Source organism: Apis mellifera, linkage group LG1 (assembly GCF_003254395.2).
Source record: "Apis mellifera strain DH4 linkage group LG1, Amel_HAv3.1, whole genome shotgun sequence".
Taxonomy (NCBI): Eukaryota; Metazoa; Arthropoda; class Insecta; order Hymenoptera; family Apidae; genus Apis; species Apis mellifera.
Window position 1 is genome coordinate 25,082,099 of NC_037638.1, and position 20,434 is coordinate 25,102,532.

The window sequence follows — 20,434 nt, forward strand, 5'->3', positions numbered from 1 at the left end:
TGAAAATATATATATATTTGAATTCTTAAGATTTAAAAAATTGATTACTTCAGTGATAATGAACTATTATTTTAAAAATTATAAAAAATTTATTATACTTTAATCGTGTTGTAAAGACGATGTCAAATGAAAAATATAAAATCAAATATGAAATATTCAAAAAGCGATAAAAAGAATTGAAATTAAGCTAAAATTGAAATGATTGTTTAATTTCCAAAATAAATTAGAAAAATTTAATATAAATTTGTAAATAAAAACAATAAACTAATAAAATTAATAATATTGAATATAATATTAAAAAAATTATTATATAATTACATATTATATAATTATCGAATTATATAATTATATATATAATAATTACAGAAATTTTTTTTTAAATATTTAGTTTCATTGTCACGAATATAAATATTTCAATTTGATTTCATATTCCAAAAACTACAAATATAAATTATAAAAAGGAATTTTTTTTTACTATTTTATCATATGTTATATATCATTTTTATAAATCAGATATATAATTAATAATATTGGCAATAGTAATATTAATTAATAAAATTAATGAGAATATTTATAAATATATGAATATGATAAACAATATATGAAAATATTCATTTGATATTAATTTATATATTATTTAAATTATATAAATTATATATTATATAAATATTACATGCAAATAAAATAATTTATAACTTATAGTAACAAGTTATAGTTAAATAAGTTTTTGAAAATATATTTTTTTTTATACAAATCCTTATACCCCCTTAAATTTAAAATAAACTTTTGCTTACTAAATATTGATCGCATATTTTTTTAATTTAGAATTCTCTATTTTAATACTTAGAAAAGAAAATAATAAATAATAAAAAATATTAAATTTGTTTTAAAGTACTGCAAACTTGTGATATTTAAATTTTTCTATTTAATAATAAATTTATTATTAAATATAAATTTATTATTATCTTTTAAGAAATATAAATTATTATAATAATTTTAACAAAATATTGATTATATTTATTTATTATTTTTATATTTTTAAATTTAAATTAATTACATTGTATTTCAAAATAAGTACAAAAGTATTTTATTTGATTTTTCATATTTATTTCGCCCAAAAAGTACTTTTTCATCTTGTACATTACTCATTCTCAGAAATATTGTATACATAGAATAAAAGTACATGCTATGGGTAGTTTATTTACACACTATACAGGATTGGAGATTCATAGAATCAATAATACTATTAATGCACGAATTATTGATGTACACTATACTTATGCTTATTTATCTACTTATTTTGAAAAAAAGAATCGCATAAAGGATACATTAACAAAGTTGTTCATTGACAAGAAAGTCTCAATTGTAATGATGTATGTTTAAGTGTCATAAAAATGATAACCGATATTATATATATATATATATATGTATCCTTTTTAAGCAAAAAGAAGCTTTTGGATTCGATGTATTTAGAAAACGCAGAATTCAGTCTTAAAGGTAGGAAGCACGCATATTTTCCTAAATAATTCGCTTTGGTCTTAGAACTGCGTTTATATTACACATATGTATGTATCTGTATATGTATTTTATCATTTCAACCTAATTTGACGATATAAATATTAAAAATACTTTAACAAAAATGAAAGCATCATTTATGCAACTAATTCATATTTTAACAATTTATACAATGAAAAAATTAATAATAAATAGAAATGATCCGAATGCAAATAGATATTAAATGTGAAAAAACGACTTATCAATAAATTTAATATGTAAATTTAGTCGCTCTAATGATTACTTTTTACTATTATTGTATTACAAGAATAAGTTTATCGTCATAATGATGCATGTTCCTCTTTTAGAATAATCTATCTTGGATATTCTTTTATTCATTATTTTCTTGTGAAGTCAGTTTATCTTGTATATCTTTAAAAGTTTTGGCTTGTATATTTGATCCCTCTGATGAAATAGTAGTGCAAGAAGAGATAATGGAAGAAGATGAGGAAAACGAAGATGATGAGGAAGATGGATCATCATTAACAATTGAAGAAACACCTGAACCGGGTGATGGACTATGCACAGGTCGGAAAGAAAAACCAAGAGAATCAAGACTGGAACAAGATTCTGGAGTTCCAGCTGAACTAATAGTTCCTGGATGTAGACTAGATATTGCCACATCCAATCTATATTAAAAAATAAAATATCATAAATACTAATTTGTATTATCAATTTAAAAAAATTTTCTATTTTAAATAATAAATTTACCTAGATGCAGCAGAAGTTAACAAACCAGAAATTCGTTTTGTAGGAGGTTGTAATTGATCCATTCCAGAATCATCTAATTCAAATTTTCTTTTAACTGATGCCAAACAACTTGGTCGAATTGCAATAGGACTTAGACTTCGTCTAAATATAAAACTTATTAATTAACAAAGTCATATTAATAAAGTAAATTTTATTATAAAGAAATAAATATACCTTGTAGCAAAAGCTTTTCTAGTGGGACTAGGTGATAAATTATTCTTCCATGTAGCTGCATGAACACCAGGTGAATAGCATTGTCTTTGACCAAAACCAGTTCTTGTTGGTGATGGTGAAGAATACATAGTTGGACCACTTACAGATAAATTGATGCTCAATGGATCAAGAATTCGTTTAGTAATTGGTCGTGATTCTATTTTAAATTGCAATGAAGCTGATTCTGAATCTTTAAAAGATAATCCTTCAGCTTCTATAGTAAGATCTTCCCATGATTGAGAGATCTGCATGGCACTATGTATTTCTTTTTCATGTGCTGCTTCACGGCCAGCAACATCAATACATTCTTCTTGTCTCAATTGACTTACACGTGGTGTTAATCTAGGAACAGTTCCAGAATTCTAAAATAAAATTTATTTCTTAATTAAAAAAATGCAATCAATGATAGAATATTACAAAATTAGACATCAAAAATGATTATCTTATTATCAATAAAATTAATTATTATATAATTATTATTTATATTCAATTTTAAACAATTATTCTCTTATAATTTTAAAATAATATATAATAGACATTGAGATTTATAAAGAAAGATTTGTTCTTACACTAGTACTGAAACGTCGTATACGAGGTGAATTTGAAAATATGTTAAAATTTGAAGGAACATTCCTGAAAAAAATAATTAAATTTTTTTTTAAATTGTATAATATAATTTTGATTAATTAACTCTAATTAAATTTAATATTTAAATTATATTGATTTCAAATTTAATAATAAAAAATACCTTGGTGCAGAAGCGGAAGGTGATGTTACAGACATTGTTGCAGTGATCTTATTGATCATGGGTGCACTATTAGATCGTTTTAAATTGACTACTGTGTAGTCAACATCCATGATCATCCAGACTGACTATTTTTTGATACATTTGTCTGGAGATACTTTTTAAGGACTCAAAATACATTGAAAATGTACAACATTGATTCACTAAATAAATCAACAATAAATTTTTGGCACAAAATAAATTTATAGTATATCTTTTTCTACTGTTCGATAATTCAATAGTAGTAAATTTTGATTTCTAACACGAGAACTAAAAAGATGCCGCATTTGAACTTTCATTTAAACTCTGCCGCTCCGATTTTTGTTTCACGTTTTGATGCGCTGTTAGCGCGAAATATTTATAATTGACCTTTTACTTCGAAAAATAAAAAAATAAAATAAAAAAATTTGTTAAAATATAGCTTTCATTAAATTGAAAGTATGCATAGTAAGAGAACAAAATTGTAAAGTAGAGAAATGAATTCGGATATTCCTGATTTTCAATTTCTACTTGAATCACTCTACAGAAACCGGGTTATAGATTATAATTTGATTTAATTTCATAACCCCTAATTCTTCAACGATATCACTCACTACAATTAAATTATAATTTCTTCGCTTGACGGTCAAACACCTATCGTTTCTTATCATGAAACATGCGTATGTCAGACTTAGCTATGATCCTTTTGCTTCCTTAGAAAAAATTTTTCGTGATTAAGAAACACACTGAATTTGTTGGTAGCCTTGGACCTTCATAAAATCTATAAGTCTGAGATTTGTACTATTAAATTGTAAAATTAATTACTATATAAATTATTACTAATAAAATAAAAACTACAATAAAGAAAGAAAATTATATTATTTCTAATGATTTTAAAATTATTCTTTTTTTTCAAAAGGCGCAATATTTAAGTATTTTAAATAATATTTATATATTAAATTATCTTAAATTTTACTATAAATAAAAATGGAATAATTTGAATATAATAACACATTTATAAATATTTTTAAAATTGAGTAATAATTATATATAAAATCGAATTTTAAATTTTCTTAATATTTTCTTAATTACGAATTTATATATGAAACAAAAGGGTTGTTTAACGGACGCATTTTCAATATAGAAAGAGAAAAAGTAAGAAAAAGAGAGAAATATTAAAAATTTATATTTAAATATAATATAATATATATTTATTTTAATATTAAACATAATATGATATAATAAATATTTAAATATCATATTAATTCAATACTCTTAAAATATATTATACATATTTATAGTAAATAGGTACCAATCATTATTTCAAATTATGTAAAATATCTATCAATTTATAAAAATATAAAACATATTTTTTATAAATATAAACTAAAGAATTAAAAATAGTTTTTTTTTACTATTATATATTATTATTTTTTAATGATAAATATATACATATTAATATATATTTCTTATTTCACAACATTTATGTACATATATATAAATAATTATATATTAATTATACAATTATAAAATCGTATTATTTTTTTAATCAGTTAAATTTTATTTCATAAAAATATATTTCAAAAAATATATCGAAGAAAATAAATTTATATTTTTAATATTATAGAGAATGAATTAATAAAGATTAATATTTAATATATACGTATTATGTATTAAAGCTAATATAAAAGTTTCCATTAATAGAATAATAATAATAATTAATTTTTATGTATTTCAAATTTATATTATTAACATATAACAAAAATATACTTTTTTCAAGGACAAGTTTTATGAAATATATATATAAATAAAAAATAAATAAAAATATATATATAAATAAAAAATTTATATTATTTATAAAAATAGTACATTGATATTTATAGAAATTTTTTTTACTATATGTTAAATTTTATTAAAATCAATATTGAAAACAATAATCATTATCAAAAATGAAATATATTTAATAAAAATAATAACAATAATTATAAATCTTTTATATTTTCAAATAAAAGTATTTATTTTAATTAAAATGTATCATATGGATTCTAAAAACTTATTTCTGTATCTATAAACTTCAATTGATACTAATTATCTTTTCCCCAATTCCTAAATCAAGATGGAAAATGAAAAATAGTTTTGAGCAATATTAAAAGGTTTTATTTCTGCTTTCTTTATGCAAACTCTGTTTTGAATATATTATCTCAACTAAACTGAGAAGATAGCAAGATTCATAATAAAATACATATATAAGACATAGAAATGATAATAATCGTTTTTAACAATTACAGAGTTGCAATAATGAAAGCTCCATAACCACAGTGATTTAACATTTGGTACAAATAAATGCCATTTTATCTCTTATTAAAATTATTAATCTATCCTATATCTACATCTGCATACTGCATACTCAAATGAGTATCTATTATTTGAAATAGCTCAAATGGTTGTGGTATTCTTCCAGTTTCCAATTTGGACCACACAGGAACATCTAAAATATAGTGACATAAATATACTTTTAAAAATTTTGAATAAATATATTTATTGTAATTGTAAAACAAAAATATTATTTACCATTAAAATGTATTTCAAAAGCTCCTGATGATATGAAATGTCCTTCTATGGCATTAAAAATAAAAAATATCATTATACAAGAATAGAATCGATTATCTAGACACCATTGCCACAATGATGCTGGTGGCTGTCCTAAATCAAGTCCACTTACTATTAAAACTATCAGTGAAATTTTTACAAAACTCTAAATACAAAAAAAAGAAAACATGTTATATTAATAATTATAATATTATAGATTCTAAAAAGAAATTATAATTACTAATAATTTAGCAATGAGCATCTTAGTATGAGAAGGAATATAATTTTCTCCATTAATTTGTAATTCTGGATATTTTTGTTTAAGAATATTGACATATTCTTCAAAAACTTTTCTATATCCACAAGAGTAACTGAAAAATAAAAAAACAAAAATATCATTAGACGAAATTATAAGTATACAAATAATATATATATATATATATTAAAAAATTAAATAAATAAAAATTGAATATTAAAATTTTGCAATTAAATTTGTAAAATTTACCAATAGAAGAATTTTAAAGTCGGCCCTGTTTTAGTACCAAGTTTGGTTAATGAAACTTGATTGTCGTCAGCTTTATTGCCTATCGCACACAGAATGATGCAAAAACACAAAATTAATTTCATACGACGCAACATTTTTTTAAGTCATTGAAATTTTATCAGTTTAAATTTTAATCAAAACTATTATATTTTTATCCTCTAAAAGACGCCGACTAATAATCTTTTACACCTGCCTATAGTCTAGACTGATTAGTCACTATTTGCTGCTAAGCAAATAAGCAGTGCAGTTCTGAATCAAATCAAGTCAAACTGAATATAGTAAAACATAAATAACCACACAATTTTATTAAATTCATCGAAATGAATCAAAATAGTATTATATAATAAATTTAATTTATATATTATTATTACAATATATAAATTAAATTTTATATTTATTATTGTAATATTATAATTTATATACATTTTGTTTTTTTCCAAATCTTATAATAAAATCAGAAATATTTATTTATTGTCTATTAAAATTTTTTTATATACATATATTTTTATATACAAATATAAATATATTTTAAGATATCAATATTTTAGATTTCAAAAAATGAAAATAAAATAATTTTTAATATTTTAAATGTTTTATAAATAGATTAATTTATTTAATAATTTATAATGAATATTCGTATAATTTTTGCAATTTATTCAATATTTTATAAGAAATAAAGTAAATTAATATCTAGTGATAAAAATATTATTTTTCTTTAAGGTTTAAATCTAGATATCTATTAATTAGTGACGTATTTAAAATAAATATTTTTAATGAATATGATTCAAAATAAAAATACAAAATATTACAATTTTATAATATTATAATTTTTATTTATAAAATTTTAAATTAATACACATATATATGTATTATATATTATAATTTTAAATTAGCTAACGATATGTATAAAATGATACATTTAAAGCAATCCCATTAATTCGCTTTGTTATAAGAACTTTGAAAACAATATATGAAAAAAAATATGAAAAATTAGAGTTACTACTTCATCATTATTAAAAAAAAATTTATTTGTACACGCTTTTGTATTTATATTTGTTACTAATTAAAAATATTTCTAAAAAAAAAATTTTCTATAAATAAATATTATGATCATTTCTATTTCACAAATATTTTCTTAAATTGCTATAAAAAAGAAAAAAAATTTAAAACTAAAATGAAGGAAAAATAAGATGCATAATAATTACACTTTATGCATTCTGTAATGTAGAACATATGTTATAATGTGCATAAGTTTATTAAGATGTTTTTTTCTTTAAGAGATTTAGCATACAAATAGTATTTGTAAATAGAGTATATGATTTCTTAAATTTATTGTGTAGTTTTATCAACAAGAATACATGTATTCAAAAGAACAATCTTTTTTTAAAGAGTACTTTTTGGGAGGCCTTCTTGGCAGCAATATGTTTAAAAAAATTTAGAAATCAAATAATTCTATTTAAATAGTTTTTTCCAAAAAACCAATTTTTTTTTTATTGTGATAATTAACTTGAATTATTATTTTTCTTCAGCACATGGAAGATATGTCATAAATCTGTCATAAGTCTGGAAATCTAAAAAAAAATTAAAATTTATTAATAAATATTTAAAAATAATATAATTATTGTTCATAATTGTTCATAATTGATCAATCTACTCAATTATGTAAATTGTAAGAGAAAACTATAATGATTTTTAAAAAAAAATTTTTAATTACCTTGTAGGATCTTCAAGATAATCTGGTGGTATTTGAAATAATTTAGGATCTATATCATTTCTAAAGGCAAATTCTTGAAAAGTAATTTTTGCTGTTACAGTAGGTAAAATAGGAATATCAATTTTGACAGGAAAACCAGGTGGTAATTTCATTAAAACAAATTCTCGTAATTTGCTAAAATGTTTAAAAGGTGCTATTACTTCCAAAACATTCAGTAACATATCAACAGTTAATGGAAAATCTGGACTCATGGCAACTGTTGCTTTAAACGATTTACTGCTTTCTTTATAAACAAGATTTCTTCCAAGAAGTGGACATTGACCAGGTGGAGCCATAATATATTCTTCCCAAGTAATATTTGAATCTGGTGGTGGATTTAAAGAAGCTCTTCTAACTTGAGACTAAAAATTAATAAATTAACTAATAAAATAAAAAGATTCTATTATTTTTTTTACCTTTCCATTGGCAAATCCTTGTGAACTTCCTTTGATTAGTGACTCCATAATAGCCTTATTTTTTTGTAGGTCTTCTTCGCTTAAATGTTCTCTTCGTTTTCTACTTTCCAAAACCAATCCATTGATTTGGTAAAAGTCCGCGTGGAAAGGCCCTACCATCTCCTTTATTAAATATTTGAGATATATCTCAAAAAAATTTTAAGAAAAGAGCAGGAGAAGGAGGAGAAGAATCATAGGCAAAACCAACAATGCTGGCCTTACCCTTTTATCTTCACGAAATATCCAGCCTGTTTGAGCTCTTGAAAGTGTAATACCTTTTGTTGACATTTGTGCTGCCATAATATCAGTTGACATAAGAATATCAACTTCATCTTCTATTTCTAATTCCGTTTCCTAAAAAAATTAATTAATTAACAAATTCATTGTCACAATTGATAATAAGAGATATTTAATTATAAATGTTGATTAATAAAAAAGTAATTTAACCTCACATCCTACTCTTTGATAACGTTTAGTTTTATTATCAAGTATTGCCAATGATTTGCTTGGCTTTTGGTCACCATTAAAAATAAATGAGATGTCACCTCTTTCCCATCTCATATCATTAAAATCTACTAAAGTAGTATCCATTCTAATGGATGCTCCACTTTTGTGTATCTTACAAACATCAGAAGGAAGAACACGAGAAACTAATGGTACTATAAAGTTAAACATATTTGTAAGTTGATACAATTATAATTACAATTATAATTAAAATCAAAATTCAAATATAACATTATATACCCCAACTTTGAAAATCCCATTTTAATTCCATATAGAAGTCTCCCATTTCATGTAATGTTGCAACTAAATTTGGTCTTCTTTCTTCCATCTGCTCTCTAGCTTGTTGTTTTAATTTTCTTAATAATGATGATACTATAAATTATACAATTAATAAAGTTAATAAATATATATAATTTCTTTATAATAATAAAGATTATTTATACTAACTGGTTTGTCTATCTCCATAACTGATTGCTTCTGCAAGTGGACTCCATCCAGCTAAATTTTTTACTTTTACTGGTGCACTATGTGCAAGTAATAATTGGATTGATTCTGAAATTTTATTTAGAATTATATATATATATATAATTATTATAATTATATGTATATTTTTAATTATATATATTTAAATATATTAAAAATTTTTAATATTTTTACCTTTTCTTCCTAACATGACGGCTAAATGTAAAGGAGTATTTCCTATTAAAAAAAATGAAATTATTTTATAAATTATAATTAATTACAAATAATTATTGGCATATTTTGTACAAAATTAATAAATCTATAATAATTATTAACCTTGTCTGTCTTTTTCAGCGATATTACAAGTTCTAATTAAAGAACTTAAAGTTTTAACATCGCCTTGAAATATACATTTGTGTAAAGGATATTTTTCACTTTCTGAATTTTCAGCCATGGCCATTTATCCTTGTTAAAAAAATAATTGCCAAAATAGCAATAATTCTTTTCTTTATCTAATCGAATCTCTCTTAATATAATAATAATTTTCTTGTATTCCATTTCCAAAATATAGCATACTATATTGAACAATCATATCAAAACTTCCATTATCTGGAAGTTATTCATGAACAAAAGTTCAGTATTTAAAATATGTTTAATATTTAATAAAATCAATGAATGATTTTTATATTTCATTAAATATTTTTGTAATTTACATTCAAACATCGATATTTTTATATTTTTCAAAAAATAAAGACGAAGAGATTCATATATTTATAAAAAACTTTTAAATTATGTTTAATATTATCGTTGTTTTTACCGATGTTGTTACTTTTTACCGCTGTTTTTAATTGTCTATATTATTTGTATTTGTACTAGGTGGTCGTACTTGTAATCAAAGTAGGTTAGTCACCTCATTATTTTTAGTATCTTTTTTATAATACACTATTAAAAAGTATATGTTCTCAAAATTAATTCATTAAATTTTATTTTATTTTAATATTACTTATATTAAGATATATAAATATATATTGCATTAATACCACCACATTAAAATAGTATTTACTTGTGAACTAGTGTCATCTATATACTCTAATATATATGTATATGTGATTTGTAAATAAGATTATAGTTTCCTGTTTATGAAAAAATATTACATATAAGTCAAAGCTAAAAACTTTAACATTACAAGAGTAACTATATTTTTATATTAAATTTAGTACAATTTATATATTACCATATAAATTATACTATTAAGCGATATAAAAAAAATTGCTAGGGACATTTTTAATACTAATTGAATATATATATTCAATTATATATAAATATTATATATAATAAATAAAATATAATTTAAACATTGAAATTACAAGTCATATAAATTTTATCTTTTTTTTATTCGTTAATTTTTTGTTTTAAATTATATTATTTTATAAAAATGTATATATATTATATTATTATAAATTAATAATTGTTAAAATATTACTACATTATTTCAAGTCTATTTTTAATCAATAAACCTCTTCTAGTTTCTAATTATCAAACGTTTTAAATAAATTTATATACAGTTAAGTATCACATAGTTTTTTATTTTCTTTTCATATGAAAATGAATTAAAATGCGCTTCATTAAATTAAAAATTTATTTTACAATTATTTATACAATCATTACTACTACTATACAAACATTTTAATACAGAAAGTTTACAGAAATGAATAAACAAAAATTTAATTTTATACTCTTTAAAGTATCAACAAAATTTTACATAATGGTTTATTCTCAATTAATTAATTATCCCAAAAAACATCTGTTGAATTTGTTTCTTCATGATCAATATTCACTGCTTCTGTAGCCGTTTCTGGAGGTTGTGATACATATGACCAAAGTACAGAATCATGATTTTTTGATTGCTTTCCTTTGTTTACCATAGATTTATTTACAATTTTATCATTTACTTGAGCAGGACATTCAAAATGAACACAGTGAAAAACCTAATTTATTTAATTATGAACAAATTTTGATTTATTTTGTTATTATATATATATATTATATATATTAAACACATAATAAATATGATATTTTTACCTCATTTGCAGTATTGTGTGTCCCAACAATACGTATAAAAACAACAGGACGAGCAGGTTCAAAATGTATTGTTTGCCATGAACGACAAGCTTCTCTAGTTTTATCAGCAACTAGAACCCAACTCCAAGAATTACCAGATACCTCTATGTAATAAGAATATGAACGATCATCGCAATCCCACAGTAATAATCTATATTTATATATATATATATATAAATACCAGAAATTTCATATTTTTTGAGTTATATATAAAAAAAAAAATAATATATACCGCATAGAATCTATAATATATGGTTGTCCAAGTTGTACTAAAATAGAACCAGATCCAACTTGATGACATGTATATCCACTATCCCAATCATAATTGGATGTATCACCATTTAATAGTGCATTTCGAGATCTAAAATTAAAAATTTATAAATCAATTTTATAATTTTATTAATTTTTATATATTTTATATTTATATATTTATAATAAATTAATAATAATAATAAATTTATGTATTTATACAAACATACATACCTACAAACACCTTCTGTAACAGTTGCACTTTGATCCATGGTAGCAACATTTCGTGTTGGTATAACAAAACCATTATGAAGTTTTTCTGTATGATTTGTATAATATGCTTCAAAACTTACAAGATGAAAAACCTTTAAAAATAAAAGTTATAAAATATAAATATAAAAAAAAAATTAAATACATTTTAATAACGACTTTACTTTGTTTACAGTATTATTTGTTCCAACAATACGAATATAAAGAACTATTCTTGGTTCAAAGTATAAATATTGCCAACTGCGGCAAAAATATTCCGTATAATCAATAACTCGAACCCAATTTTTTTGATCCATAGAGACCTATAAAAAAAATAATTATGATATAAAAAATTAAATATAAAGATTATATTTTAATTTATATTCAATTTTTTCTTTTAACTCACTTCTACATAGTAAGAATATGAACGCATATCTTTATCCCAAAGCAACATTTTAATATGATTAATGATGCATTGAGTTCCTAATTTAACTAAAATACCATGTTCTCGTGATTCAGTAATAGTATGTCTAGTATATCTGGTAAAAAAATAACATTATTTAAGTGAATAATTGAATAAAAATAAATTAATAATTTACCCGCGTTCCATATCATAATTATTTGTATCTCCATCTAAAAGATAGCTTCGCATTTCACCCTGTAGAACTTGAGCACCATGCATAGGATGGGCAACATTCACATCGATAAGTAATCGACCACGATAATTAAGATCTGAATCACGTGTTTGTGTTCTTGCAGCTATTGCATCCAAGATTGCTTCTGGAGAAATTAATCCAGTTGGCCGAACAACATTTAAAAGATCCGTGATTGAAACTAAGTTTAATCGTACCTTATCTACAAAATTTGTCTAATCAATTGAATAGTATTATTATAAACGATATTTTTAAAATATATTTTTAATAAAATTTTTGTTTTTAATACTTTTACATTCACCTAAAACATTTTTGCCATCAGTATCAGGATTTGCATTTACCCATGCCCTTACAGCTAAAAAGATATCAATTTCTGGTGCATAAAAAGAATCTCTTGATACTAATTCATTCAAAGCATCAGCACTTAATTGTAAAAAACTCTCATGCTGAATTACTTCACATGCATGTTCATCCATGTATTCATGACAAACCTAGATTTGATACAGATAGACATAAATTTTATCTAATATCATCATCAATCAATTTTTTGTTTTTTATTAGACATCATATTAATAAGAAACATACCTTAGTAAGAAATTCTAATCGATAAAGAAGTGCTGCACCAAATATGAGACAAACATTTTTTATATTTAATATTTCTTTAAGATAATCTGATATGGATGTTTCTAATTCTGAAAATCCATAAAGATGTGCTAATCCAAGAATATCCAATACAATCTAAAAACAATAATAATTAAGTTAATAATAATTAAAAAAAATTAATAAAAATTAATAATTATAAATTAATACCTCTTCACGTCGATCTGTAAGAGACATTCGTCCTGTATATATATATTCAAGTAAACCTTTAAATCCAGTTAGATTAGCATCTTTTAATTCAATTTCATGTTGTGTGGATTCTTTTAAACCACCAAATAGAAGAGCTCTAAAATATTGGCTACGTGCAGCTAAAATAATTTTGTGACTATTGAATCTTTGTCCACCAACAATTAAAGTCACATCTGAATAATCATCTGAAAGATAAAGAGCACCAATGTCTTCGGAAAGTGTCTTAATATGATCTATATCACCAGAAATTGGATGTTCAATTGATATGTTTAATTCATGATGAGAACTCATTTTTTAGATTTTAATATTTTACATATAAAATTGTAATTTCTTTTCATGAAAAATATCTTTTTATCTAAAAATTTGTTCTATCTGATAAATACTCCATCAATATCAAGCACCATTGATAACATAATACTTCAATACATTTGATTTTTCTGTTGTCATATATTCATTCATATTAATTAAAAAACAAAAATATATCAATTTTATAAAAAACCGTTGGTAATAAAAATAAGGTTAACTTTTAATGATCAATTTCTAATTTTTAGTTTACATGCTTGAAATATACTATAATTTCGTATTCAAATTACGAATTTAATAATTTTCAGTATGAGCAAATTTATATAAACTTAAAAAAAATCTTAAGGAAATCACTATGACGGAAAAACAAAACCACATTTCCTTTAGAAATATATTATTTTATGTTATGAATGTTGTACTATTTTTCACTATACATCGATCATAATATAAATATCATAAACTTTCAAGTACTAAAGTTAGACAAATATATATAAAACATATATATATATAAGAGAAAATATATAATATACATGTAAATTATAAAAAATAAAAAGTCGATATTATAAATTAATGCTTTATTAACTAATAATATTTATAAATAAATTCTATAATTATTCTATTAATATATAAAATATTTTTTTAAAGAAATAAGATATGCAAATTTATCATAAAATTAAAAATACAGAATAATTATTAATATTTTATTTAATAATAAAAATTAAATTTAATTTTCATTATTTTTATTCATATATATATATTTATAACAAATATTAATTAAATATTAATTTTTCATTCATTTTGTTTTTAAAAATAACGTAAGATAGCGCATTTTTCAATGATATTTATTATCATCTTTGTTATCGAATCTATATATTATATTTCCAATGGTGCAAACGAATTATAGAAAATTATTGAAAACTGTTGTACTTGACCAAGTAATTATTGGTAGTCGATAGTATTTTCATCTACGTTTTCTAAGACACGAATGTAAAAAAGAAATATAAATATAATTTCGAAAATATTTTTTTAAAAAAATTACATGATGACAAAAGGTATATTTTTATTTTATTATAATTATGATATAAATATTATTATGTTAGGTTAAGTAATTACATTTTAAATTTTTATTTCATCATTTATTATATATTATTTTTATATTAAAATAATTCTATTTTTTTTTTAAATTTTTAAAAATTTATTTGATAGATAATTTTAAATTTAAATTTATTACTAATAAAATTTTTTTTATTATTATACATATAATTAATTTTTTTCGAAATATTATTTATATTTAAAATTTATGAAAAAGATTTCTAAAAATTAAAAAATAATGAAATATATATAATTTAAATGTTTATTAATGATCTTATGTATTTTGTAAAAATATTTTTTTAATTAAAATTTTTATGTAATTGATATAACTAATTTTTGAAATCTTTAAATATTTTCAATTTTTAATTTATTTCTGAAATGATGATGATATTAAATAGAATAGAATTAATAGAAATAATTTCAAAAATATTAATAATTTTTATAAAAACTAATGAAATAAATAATCAAAAAATTATATTAAATAATAATCAAAATGATTGATAAATAATTAATATTAAATTTTAATAATCTTTCAGACGAAACATTAGAAAAAAAATCAGTAGAAAATAATGATACTGATAAAAAAACTGCATCTGAATCAGGTCCTGATCCATCAGCACCAATAACTAGGAGAGGAGTATTAACATCATTTTTGACTGGCAAACCAATGGAAATACCAGAACAAGATATTGTAAAAATTGAATTTATAATTTTTTATATAACTCTAATTATTTTTATTATAATATGATAAGTATTATTTTTTTTATAGCTAGGTAAATGCAGATTTGTATCTGAATTTGAAAAATTAAATCGTATAGGAGAAGGTACTTATGGAATTGTTTATAGAGCAAGAGACACTAAAAATGACAAAGTTGTAGCATTGAAAAAAGTTCGAATGGAACATGAGAAAGATGGTCTTCCAGTCAGTGGTTTAAGAGAAATATCTGTTCTTTTATCTTGTCGTCATGAAAATATTGTACATTTAAGAGAAGTAGTAGTAGGAAGAAGTTTAGAAAGCATATTTCTTGCCATGGAATATTGTGAACAAGATTTAGCAAGTTTGTTAGACAATATGCAAGCTCCATTTTCAGAAAGTCAAGTCAAATGTATTGTTTTACAAGTACTAAAAGGTTTACGTTATTTGCATCATAATTTTATTGTACACAGAGATTTGAAAGTCTCAAATCTCTTAATGACAGATAAAGGATGTGTAAAAATTGCTGATTTTGGATTAGCTAGGTGGTTTGGTTTACCTTTAAAACCAATGACACCTAGAGTAGTAACATTATGGTATAGAGCACCAGAATTGTTATTACAAGCAAAAACTCAAACAACTTCTGTTGATATGTGGGCTGCAGGTTGCATTCTAGGTATAAACATTTTTTTATTTTTATATACGTATAAAAATTATAATACGATAATTTAACTTCCATTTTATGGTTTATTAGGAGAATTACTTGGACATCGGCCTTTATTGCCTGGAAGATCAGAAATTGCACAGTTAGAACTAATTGTTGATTTATTAGGAACACCAAGTGAAGCAATTTGGCCAGAATTTAATACACTTCCAGCATTACAAAACTTTACATTAAAACAACAACCATATAATAATTTAAAACAAAGGTTTCCATGGTTAAGTGCTGCTGGTTTGAGATTATTAAATTTTTTATTCATGTATGATCCAAAAAAAAGAGCAACTGCAGAAGAATGTTTACAAAGTAGTTATTTTAAAGAAGCCCCTTTGCGTAAGCACAATATATATATATATATATATATATGTATATATTATAAATTTATATATATAATATTTTTAATATTATTATATTTTAATTTGCTTTATAGCGTGTGATCCCAAACTGATGCCTACTTTTCCACAACATAGAAATATGAAAAAAGCTGCTCCACCAAAGGAAACTAGAGAACCAGAAACAACAGTTACAGATCAAACTAATAATTTACCTGCAATTTCAGATCTTGTAAGTTCTTTATATTTTTGATGATATTATTAAAATAATCAAACTGAAATTAATATGTTTTTCAGCTTGGTTCACTTGTCAAGAAAAGGCGAGTTGAATGAATTAAAAATTTTTTTATTTATGATTTAAATGCAATCCAAAATTCAATGTCTTTTACTTATAAATATTTCATTGCGATGTATACCGTTCATTCACAATGTATGAATTCATTCACAAATAGATTAATAAATAAATGAATTTTATAAACGAATATTTAAAACATATAGTTAAAAAAACATGTATTTGTAAAAAGATGTATATATATTTATTTTATAAACATGTAGATACATATATTTAGTATATACAATATAACGAAACTTTTTAATCAAACATATAAATGCAATAAGATGAAATTTTTAACATATATTATAATTATCAATTTAAAATAACAAAATTATTATTATCTATATACGTAAATTAGATTGCTTTATTATATTTTCATTATACAAATTTTTTCATAAATTTATTTTTTAGATGTTATAAGTTTAATTATTTTTTGCAAATTGCAATCCATGTTCATAACGCTTTTTATATTCACCAGTAGAATCATATTTTGCAGAAAGCCGTTCCCAATCTTTTGGTCTCTTGGTTTTTAAATAATTTACTACTTTATTTGCTGTATGTTTCTGTTTTTCATTGCACTTATTGCAACCGGTAGATAGAGCATCAGGTAATATTTCTAAAACAATACACAATACACGACTTAATTAATTTTTAAACAATTATATTATAAAAATTTATAATTATTTATTATTAAGAGATTTTTATCATAAAATAATATAACTGCAATATAATTTTAAATAATTAAATTATATATGATTAAATATAATATATATAATACATATAATATTATATATAAATTTATTATTAGATATTAGATTATAAATTTATTATATTTCAATTTTTTTTTCAAAATTTCCTTATAAATATTTAAATAATTTTATTACTTTAGTTTTTAATTTTTAATTTAATTTCTATTTGATTAAAATAAATATAAAATAAATTGTTTTTTAAAATTAATATAATTGCAATAATTGCTATAATGATATTTTTAAAGAATTTATTAGAATATTTAAATTATTTTCCTTTGTGTTTCGTTTTTCTTAATGTGATATATTTCTTTAAATATATCACATGTATATATATATATATATATATATATATATATATAATACATTAGACGTTACTTAAGAGAGTTCGATGTAATACAAACGAGAAAGTTTAAAGTAACTTATGTAATACAAAGAGGGAGAGTGAAACTCTGTCGTAATCATTGCAGCAAATGTACGTAGAAATTTATGAAAGAAATCAGCGTAATTTTTAACGTACTTGAAAATTACATCGTTAATTTAATAAGAAAATTTATTATATATAAATATATATATAAATTTTAATATTTTTATTTCTTTTTCTATTTGATTTTAAAAATGATAATGATTTTTATAAAAAAAAAATTTTTTTAAAAACAAAAATAATATCTCTAAAATATTTTAAATCAATTTTTATAAGATAAATATTTTTTTCTTTCGTCTAATTTATTTATTTTATCTATTTTTTAAATATTTAAAAGATTAAAATATTAAAAATAATTATAAATGAAAAAAAAATATTTGAAAATAATATATTTTTTCGTTTGTCTTTTCGATATATTTAATAATATATAATATATATATATATATAAATTAATACCATATACTTTTTAATAAGATTCGTAAAAGATATATATATTTATACATTTGAAAAATACTATTAAAATAAATTTATATCTTTTATTTTACTTATTTTATTTTTATATTATATATGAACAGTACAAATAATTTATTTTATTTAAATAAAATCATGTTTTAATGTAAATAATAATATTTTTATATTATTTTTTTTTATTTTTATTTTTATTTTTTAAATGAAAAATTGAATATTATTATATTATAATTTATTGAATATTATTGAATATTATTAAATATTATTACATTATAATTTGTATGTTTTTATATTTTAAACATTAAATTCAAACAAAATTCAAATTCAAATATCTTAATAAAATTATATTATAAAAAATAATTAAAATTAAAATATAATATTATTAGTACAAAAATAAAAAGTTAAAATTATTAAAAAAATGAGAAATGAAATATTTAGTTAACAATTTTATAAAAATTATATTGATACTCACTTTTTAATTCTCTACCTTCGTTAGTACATGGTCCTTCATCCAACATGCATTTAATGTAATTAGTGAGGATACGACCATTCTGCAGAATTCTGTCAATGTCCATATCATCATATTTGGTAGTATAATCTTCCGCTATTACACAAGTAATTGTGACCAAGACAAATAGTAAAATATAAATCTTCATATTGTAATTGAAACTTGTTCCCTTATTATAATCTTAAAAAATAAACGTTTATGACGTACCAAAACAGTTGAAACTTATAAGAATTACCGTAGTATAGTATAAAATGAAATCTTATTTCAAAGCTACCCTCTGCAATGGAAAGTAAAACGTTCTTTGTAACTCTTGAAACAAGCTGACGAATTATATAGTCGAATACAGAGGACATTGGAGGGAGTGGATAAACGCGTTAGTTGAGTATTTTACATGCACTTTTATGAAACATATATACAATTGAACAGCAATCATTAAATATGAATATTAATATATTAAAATATAATAAAAAATGAAATGTTAAAAATAATTTAAAATAAATGAAGAGATTTTATTAATATTTTTTGTTATTTTAATTATCATAAATTTCATTATTTATTTTATTAAATGTTTTTATATAAGTGATTATATTTTTCTTAATTGATTAATTCTCATATTTAAAGAAAAATTTTAATTAATAAAAATTTTTTCTTATTTGAAAAATTATATAATATAATATTTGTACAGAAGTACAAATTAAAATAGATTTATAAATATTTCAAATTTGTTTTGAAATTTTGTAAATATAAATTATAACTTAATAAATTGAATTTACAATTTATTTTATCTATTATCTAAATTTATTATCTAAATTTATTAATTTTATTAATTTTTTTTGTAAAAAAATATTTTTTACTTTAATAATTGTCGATAATTTGTCTTAAATTCTAATCTAAAATGCTTTTTATATAAAGAAGGAAGGAAATATAAAATATAATGTAATATGATAGAAATATTTGACAATATGCTATACACAGCCAATACATGCTATTAAGAATAATGAAGAGATTATTCTTTACTGTGTATGAAAAATGACTGTCATTTATGTTATATATCTTATCAAGGATTATTATCAATATGTTATTATAATATTTAACAATTTTACAACT

At 21.0% G+C, this 20,434-nt stretch overlaps 6 protein-coding genes across 9 annotated transcripts; 1 reads left to right on the forward strand and 5 right to left on the reverse strand.

Moving 5' to 3' along the window:
* Positions 1-1,085: 1,085 nt before the first annotated feature.
* On the reverse strand, positions 1,086-4,032 carry LOC552274 (protein FAM122A). The gene is made up of 5 exons (XM_026443914.1): positions 3,266-4,032; positions 3,087-3,150; positions 2,479-2,879; positions 2,266-2,406; positions 1,086-2,183 (listed from the first exon to the last, which is right to left on the reverse strand). Exons 1-5 carry the CDS (start codon positions 3,379-3,381, stop codon positions 1,886-1,888), a joined length of 1,020 nt encoding a protein of 339 aa, XP_026299699.1. The 5' UTR covers positions 3,382-4,032; the 3' UTR covers positions 1,086-1,885.
* A 1,244-nt stretch (positions 4,033-5,276) lies between these two features.
* LOC550992 (thioredoxin reductase-like selenoprotein T homolog CG3887) lies at positions 5,277-6,666 on the reverse strand. Its single transcript, XM_623426.6, has 4 exons — positions 6,375-6,666; positions 6,111-6,240; positions 5,852-6,035; positions 5,277-5,768 (listed from the first exon to the last, which is right to left on the reverse strand). The coding sequence occupies exons 1-4, from the start codon at positions 6,506-6,508 to the stop codon at positions 5,656-5,658; spliced, it is 561 nt and encodes a 186-aa protein (XP_623429.3). The 5' UTR covers positions 6,509-6,666; the 3' UTR covers positions 5,277-5,655.
* Positions 6,667-7,652: 986 nt separating this feature from the next.
* On the reverse strand, positions 7,653-10,684 carry LOC412451 (ankyrin repeat domain-containing protein 13C). Its single transcript, XM_026443225.1, has 9 exons — positions 9,924-10,684; positions 9,783-9,824; positions 9,573-9,677; positions 9,366-9,497; positions 9,069-9,280; positions 8,844-8,975; positions 8,583-8,744; positions 8,128-8,528; positions 7,653-7,984 (listed from the first exon to the last, which is right to left on the reverse strand). The coding sequence occupies exons 1-9, from the start codon at positions 10,045-10,047 to the stop codon at positions 7,969-7,971; spliced, it is 1,326 nt and encodes a 441-aa protein (XP_026299010.1). The 5' UTR covers positions 10,048-10,684; the 3' UTR covers positions 7,653-7,968.
* Positions 10,685-11,208: 524 nt separating this feature from the next.
* LOC412384 (BTB/POZ domain-containing protein 9) lies at positions 11,209-14,457 on the reverse strand. Of its 3 annotated transcripts, none has more exons than XR_412198.2 (10): positions 13,670-14,457; positions 13,445-13,597; positions 13,149-13,350; positions 12,806-13,061; positions 12,613-12,745; positions 12,392-12,529; positions 12,192-12,322; positions 11,941-12,069; positions 11,670-11,812; positions 11,209-11,575 (listed from the first exon to the last, which is right to left on the reverse strand). XR_412198.2 is itself a non-coding variant. In XM_395842.6 (10 exons), the coding sequence occupies exons 1-10, from the start codon at positions 13,997-13,999 to the stop codon at positions 11,372-11,374; spliced, it is 1,854 nt and encodes a 617-aa protein (XP_395842.2). In that variant the 5' UTR covers positions 14,000-14,457; the 3' UTR covers positions 11,209-11,371. The 3 variants fall into 3 exon arrangements, 2 of the variants coding, with proteins under 2 accessions (XP_395842.2, XP_006571528.1); XM_395842.6 differs by having other exon boundaries at positions 11,670-11,859; positions 13,161-13,350; XM_006571465.2 differs by having other exon boundaries at positions 11,670-11,859.
* A 445-nt stretch (positions 14,458-14,902) lies between these two features.
* LOC409462 (cyclin-dependent kinase 10) lies at positions 14,903-17,329 on the forward strand. The gene is made up of 6 exons (XM_392973.5): positions 14,903-15,063; positions 15,640-15,794; positions 15,873-16,473; positions 16,552-16,848; positions 16,946-17,079; positions 17,145-17,329. The coding sequence occupies exons 1-6, from the start codon at positions 15,051-15,053 to the stop codon at positions 17,178-17,180; spliced, it is 1,236 nt and encodes a 411-aa protein (XP_392973.4). The 5' UTR covers positions 14,903-15,050; the 3' UTR covers positions 17,181-17,329.
* A 196-nt stretch (positions 17,330-17,525) lies between these two features.
* CSP6 (chemosensory protein 6) lies at positions 17,526-19,670 on the reverse strand. 2 transcript variants are annotated; one of them, XM_016912595.2, is made up of 3 exons: positions 19,535-19,670; positions 19,292-19,423; positions 17,526-17,797 (listed from the first exon to the last, which is right to left on the reverse strand). In XM_016912595.2, the coding sequence occupies exons 2-3, from the start codon at positions 19,392-19,394 to the stop codon at positions 17,604-17,606; spliced, it is 297 nt and encodes a 98-aa protein (XP_016768084.1). In that variant the 5' UTR covers positions 19,395-19,423; positions 19,535-19,670; the 3' UTR covers positions 17,526-17,603. The 2 variants fall into 2 exon arrangements, with proteins under 2 accessions (XP_016768084.1, NP_001071287.1); NM_001077819.1 differs by lacking the exon at positions 19,535-19,670 and having other exon boundaries at positions 17,604-17,797; positions 19,292-19,475.
* Positions 19,671-20,434: the final 764 nt, after the last annotated feature.

Coding starts and splice junctions, on each gene's coding strand:
- CSP6 (NM_001077819.1), bottom strand. CDS start 19,475: ATGAAGATTTATATTTTACTATTTGTCTTGGTCACAATTACTTGTGTA. Junction 17,798..19,291: donor CGAAGGTAGAGAATTAAAAA/GTGAGTATCAAT, acceptor GTATTGTTTTAG/AAATATTACCTGATGCTCTA.
- LOC552274 (XM_026443914.1), bottom strand. CDS start 3,381: ATGATCATGGATGTTGACTACACAGTAGTCAATTTAAAACGATCTAAT. Junction 3,151..3,265: donor CCTTCCGCTTCTGCACCAAG/GTATTTTTTATT, acceptor TATTTTTTTCAG/GAATGTTCCTTCAAATTTTA. Junction 2,407..2,478: donor AGAAAAGCTTTTGCTACAAG/GTATATTTATTT, acceptor TTTTATATTTAG/ACGAAGTCTAAGTCCTATTG.
- LOC409462 (XM_392973.5), top strand. Junction 16,849..16,945: donor TTTTAAAGAAGCCCCTTTGC/GTAAGCACAATA, acceptor TTTGCTTTATAG/CGTGTGATCCCAAACTGATG. Junction 17,080..17,144: donor TACCTGCAATTTCAGATCTT/GTAAGTTCTTTA, acceptor TATGTTTTTCAG/CTTGGTTCACTTGTCAAGAA.
- LOC412384 (XM_006571465.2), bottom strand. CDS start 13,999: ATGAGTTCTCATCATGAATTAAACATATCAATTGAACATCCAATTTCT. Junction 13,062..13,148: donor TGTTTTAGGTGAATGTAAAA/GTATTAAAAACA, acceptor CAAATTTTGTAG/ATAAGGTACGATTAAACTTA. Junction 12,746..12,805: donor AATTATGATATGGAACGCGG/GTAAATTATTAA, acceptor TTTTTTTACCAG/ATATACTAGACATACTATTA.
- LOC412451 (XM_026443225.1), bottom strand. CDS start 10,047: ATGGCCATGGCTGAAAATTCAGAAAGTGAAAAATATCCTTTACACAAA. Junction 8,976..9,068: donor ATCAAAGAGTAGGATGTGAG/GTTAAATTACTT, acceptor TAATTTTTTTAG/GAAACGGAATTAGAAATAGA. Junction 8,529..8,582: donor AAGGATTTGCCAATGGAAAG/GTAAAAAAAATA, acceptor ATTAATTTTTAG/TCTCAAGTTAGAAGAGCTTC.
- LOC550992 (XM_623426.6), bottom strand. CDS start 6,508: ATGTTGCGTCGTATGAAATTAATTTTGTGTTTTTGCATCATTCTGTGT. Junction 6,241..6,374: donor ACTTTAAAATTCTTCTATTG/GTAAATTTTACA, acceptor TTTATTTTTCAG/TTACTCTTGTGGATATAGAA. Junction 6,036..6,110: donor TGCTCATTGCTAAATTATTA/GTAATTATAATT, acceptor TTTTGTATTTAG/AGTTTTGTAAAAATTTCACT.